Genomic DNA, 5,209 nt, shown 5'->3' with positions numbered 1-5,209 from the left:
ACACCTATCAATTATGATAGTGTCAAAGAGATCATGTAAGAAAGAGAGCATAGTACTACTGTTTTTATATCACTTGTTAGAGGGCTACTTAATGTGTACTAAAACTGACCCAGGGTCATCAGAGGTGAGAGCCCTAACAGCCATGCATTTTATAATGCATTCTATCCAGGTATTTGAAGGAAGTTTCAAAACTTGTGTCAGGACCTGAAATCCCACTCTCAACCTTGGTAAAATAGGCCTTCACAGGTTATGATAACCAAGACCAGCCAGATGAATAAGAAGTTGGAGAAAAAGATGAACAAGAATTTCGAGAAAAAGACATAGGTTTTGGCTGATTTACTTAAACCATGAACTAAAGATAGATCCTCCACAATTTCATGGCATAGAAAGCACTGTGTGTATTTTTACAAGGATAGTCATTGGACAGAAATGTCTCAGACAACTCAGATATGATCAGCAGGACAGTATCACTTTGAAGCCAGGATCAGACATACTCTCCTTAAAGGGAGAATGAACACTTGGGCAAGGAGGTCTGAGTATCTTCCAGGTTCCAATCAGAAGAGATTGCCATCACCCTGCAGGAATCTTGGATAAGTATATTGAGTTGAGAAGTAAAGAAAAATATTAGTTTTGTTTTGAACACTAAGACATTTGTTACACTCTGCCTAGGAAGGTTTTGTTTAGTTTATTTAATATGTAAGTCAACATGTTCTGTAGCCCTTACTTTGAACCTGCATTGCCTGAGTTCTATCAAGCATTGGTTGTTTGAATTGGTTAAGAAAATGAACAGACTTTTAGGAAAACTAGGCAAAAGAAAGAGTAAACCCCAGTAAACAAAATTTTATGGGAGAAGGGAAATATTACAATAGACAAGTTGAAATCCAACAGATCATCAGGAAATATTTTGAAAAATAACTTGCTAATAATTTGAAAGTCAGTGGAAATAAATGGACCAGATTCTAGATACATATATCTTACTGAACCAAGATGTTAATATAAACAACTGAAACAGATCAATAATAAGCAATGAGATTGAAGCACTAGTAGTTTCCTAGCAAAGTAAACTCCAGGACTGGACAGATTCTCCACTGTATTTTACTAAACTTTTAAAGAGAAAATTATACATATATTCCTCAAACTTTGACAGAAAATAGAGGAGTGTTTCCAAATATGTTCCATGAAGTCATTATTACCCTGCTAACAAAACATTGTAAAGATACAACAAAAAAGAAAACCCTAGACAAATACCCTTGATGTACAAAGCCATGAAAAACTTCAAAAGATATTTGCAAATAGAATTCAAAATCACATTAAAATGATACACCATGATCCAATTGATCTCATTGCAGTGATGCAATGATGACCAACTCAAATTGAAATTATTCCTGATTCAAGATGCCATGATTCTATAGATAGAAATCTCTAGAGTCCACTAAAATTCTCCTCTGTTGATGAATTCAGCAGTGATTTAGGAAAAAATATCAATATAGAAAGTGACTAGATTTCCTATATATTAATCACAAATTCATTAAGAAAGAAATCAAAAAAAATTCCAAACACTGTACACACACACACACACACACACACACACACACACACACAGATGCACTTATGAATAAACCTACCCAATGACAAAAAGATCTCTAAAATGAAAATTATAAATCACTGAAGAAAGAAATTGTGGAAGACCTTAGAAGATGGAAGGAACTCCAATATGCTTGGGTTGGGAATATGTAATACCCTTATTTTTCTGAGACAAATTCTCACTATGTAGTTCAGGCTGGCCTGTAACTCACTATGTAGACCAGGTTGGCCTAGCCTCCTAAGTGTTGGGATTACAGGTGTGTGACACCACACCCCTGTCCTAATATTTTTATTATGGGCCTAATATCAAAAGTGATTATAAACATACAAATTTCATTCTCCACAGAATGAGAAAAATATTAAAATCCATGTAGAAAACTCTATACGGAAGACCTTGTGTAGTCAAAGCAATGAGAAAAAGGAACATTGCTTGTGTTACCAAAACCCCTCATGTCAAAATGTCCTATATAGTCTGTTTTTGTGTATTTTAAAAATTTGTATTAGTATAAGTTTGCAGTACGTAATGATAATATTCCTTGTGTATATCTGGTACATGTACATAACATAGCTTCATTCTTTTTTTCATCTCTTTCCCCTCCCCTCCTTCAAACAGAGTGGCATAGTCCAGTGGATAAAAATAGATGAACTAGGAAAAAGACCATCTTAAAACATCAGCTAAAACACACATTGGAGAAAAGTGCTTCTTTCAACAAATGATACCGGGAAACTGGACAAAAGAAGATTGTAGAAGATTGGAATTAGATTCCTATGTCTCACCATGTGCAAATGTCACCCCAAAATGGACCAAAGACCTTAATGTAAGACTTGAAACTGCTAGAAGAAAACACAGTGGAAACACTTCAAGATATTGGTACAGACACTGATGTCCTGAGAGGGCTCTAATAGCTCAGAAAATAATAACTAGAATTGACTGAAGGAATTTCATGAATTTAAAAGCATTCTGCATACCCAAGGAAATAATGACCTACTGAAGTTACAGCCTGCAGAATGGGGTAAAGTCTTACTCAGCTATTCATTTGACTGATGGTTAATACTGAGAAATAACAGGAACTCAGAAAAAGGGGCAAAAGTCTGATCAGAAACTTTCCAAAAGACGTTTGAAAGAAGTATGAAAAATAATACCTATCGTCACTAGGGATTGGCAAATCTGAACTATGTTGAGATTCCATCTCACCCCAATCAAAATGATATTATCAATAATATAAGGTAAAATAAATGCTGATGAGGATACAAGGCAAATGAAACCCTTACATATTTTTGGGTGGTAATGTAAATAAGTACAGCCACAATGAAATCAATATGGAGATTCCTTTAAAACACCAAAATAAAACTACAAATAGAGGTACCATAAATCACTCCATTATGTATTTCTCAAATTAGTTAAAGTCACCATAAAACAGAGACAGCTTGCATACCAATATTTATTGTAGCACTATAGAAGCTAAGTTATTTGAATCAACATAGATGCCCATCAGTGGATGAATGAATAAAGAAAAAGTGGCATATACACAATGAAATGTTATTAATGATAAAGGAAAGCAAAATCACGTTACAGTCAGAAAATTGAAGGAATTGAAATCATCACTGTAAGTAAATCAAGCCAGACACTGAAAGACAAGTGTCACATTTATTGATATATATGGAAAGTACAGAAAAAAGATGATAGGAGGTGATGGAGTATTAGAAAGGCAGAGGTGCCCAGAAGAGGGGTTGGGGGATAAGACAGTAGAATAGGGAGAATGGATGTGATCAATGCACATTAATGCACCTAGAGCAGTGTCAAAATGGAACCTGATATTGGGTACAATTAATAAATGAGCATAATTAAATAAAAAAGAATTTAAAGGAAAAAAAGTAATGAAAGAAAAAAATGAAAGAAAGAGAAGAGAAAGGGAAGAAAATATGATGTTTTCACTAGCCCAAATATTCATGGTCCATGATGTACACTTTGTCTACAGAGACTAGACACATACAAAGGGTTTAGCAATGGACAATGTCTGTCTGTGAGACTAATGATAAGCAAACTTTCTAGTTCAGAATGTTTTTCCAGTCATCAAGAAGGCTGACCGTGAGAATTGGGAAACTGTTTTGGAGGTCATGGAAACTCTTTTGGAAAATTAGATATGATATGCCAGTGTTTATTGATGTGTGGATGTTGTTGATTAGGAGACAGACAGTGATCTTCTGGCTTTTATAGACTTCACCCCACCCTGGGTTTGCAGGATCCTCTTCCATGCTGTTTTCACATCCTTGTTTCTCAGGGTGTAGATGAGTGGGTTGAGCACTGGGGCAATGATGCAGTAGAAGAAGGACATGAATTTGGCATGGGAACGTTTGGTTGAAGGCTGGAGGTACAAGTAGGTGCCTGGTCCAAAGTACATGGTGACAACCAGCAGGTGGGAACTGCAGGTGCTGAGGGCCTTGTGCCTGCCTTCAGCTGAAGGTAGCTTCAGTACAGCTCTAGTAATGAAGGTGTAGGAGATGACCACCAGCAGAGGACTTACCATTCCTAGTGGGATAGATGCCAATATGATGGCCAGCTTATTAGCTGTGGTGTCCCCACAGGCCAGGTTGATGAGCACAGGTATCTCACAGAAGAAATGGTCCAGGGTGTGGTGTCCACAGAGGGGGAGATGGAGTGTGAGTGTGGCTTGCAGCAGAGCAATGGCCAGACCACTGGACCAGGTGGCAGCTGCCATATTCACACACACCCAGGGATGCATGATGAGCATGTACCGGAGTGGCTGGCAGATGGCCACATAACGATCAATGGCCATCACAGCCAGTAAGGCACATTCAGTGGAAGTTGTCCAGCAGAAAAGGAAGACCTGTGTGATGCAGCCCCAGGCAGCAATGCTCTTCTCTGGTCCCCACAGATTGGCCAGCAGCTGGGGCACAATGGTGCAGGTGAGGCCAAGGTCCAGCAGAGAAAGGTTGTCCAGGAAGAAGTACATGGGCATCTGGAGCCTGGGGTCCACCAGGGAGAGGATGATGATGGAGCTGTTCCCCACCAGGGTGAGGATGTAGGTGACCAGGACCACTGCAGAGAGGGGCCTCTCCAGCCACGGAAACTCTGAGAAGCCCAGCAGGACAAAAGTGTTGGGAAAACTCACATTTTCTCTCTCCATGGAATCTGTCTCTAATATATGACTGGAAGAAAGGAGACACATTTGGAGGATAAATAGGACTTTTCCTTTTCTTTTATTCCCTTTTGTTTTTTGACGAGTGTGTATTTATGATACAAAATAGATTCATGCAACTATATATCTTATGTACATTTTGTTTCCTGAAAGAATGCATGAAGTAGAATTTATTTTAGGCAATCCTCTCTCATTTTCTTCTTTCCAAACTTATCTAATGATAAGATACACAAAAGTAAAATTCGGTAACTCCCAAATTTTTACATATATTTCAGTGGAATTAAGTACATATGTAATGTTATACAACCATCACTATCATTCATTTCCATAATAGTTTCATGTTGCAAACTTGACCTATACCTATTAAATATCTTCTTGTCCTTCTCTCATTCCCAAGGAAACCCCCCATTCTACTTTCTGTCTATATTCAATTTTATTTAACTAAATTGGAATCTAGCAACAGT

At 37.7% G+C, this 5,209-nt stretch overlaps 1 protein-coding gene across 1 annotated transcript; it reads right to left on the bottom strand.

Moving 5' to 3' along the window:
• Nucleotides 1-3,767: 3,767 nt before the first annotated feature.
• Nucleotides 3,768-4,733, bottom strand: LOC101708576 (olfactory receptor 2G3-like). The gene has a single exon (XM_004874760.1). It carries the CDS (start codon nt 4,731-4,733, stop codon nt 3,768-3,770), a length of 966 nt encoding a protein of 321 aa, XP_004874817.1.
• Nucleotides 4,734-5,209: the final 476 nt, after the last annotated feature.

The sequence above is a fragment of the Heterocephalus glaber genome, unplaced genomic scaffold, assembly GCF_053883595.1.
Source record: "Heterocephalus glaber isolate CG9 unplaced genomic scaffold, H.glaber_assembly_v1.0 deba00001864, whole genome shotgun sequence".
NCBI lineage: Eukaryota > Metazoa > Chordata > Mammalia > Rodentia > Bathyergidae > Heterocephalus > Heterocephalus glaber.
Note: the sequence above shows the minus strand (reverse complement) of the source record. Positions and strands in the feature narration are given on the sequence as shown.

Excerpts from the sequence above, each read along its gene's own strand:
- LOC101708576 (XM_004874760.1), bottom strand. The coding sequence starts at position 4,733 with ATGGAGAGAGAAAATGTGAGTTTTCCCAACACTTTTGTCCTGCTGGGC.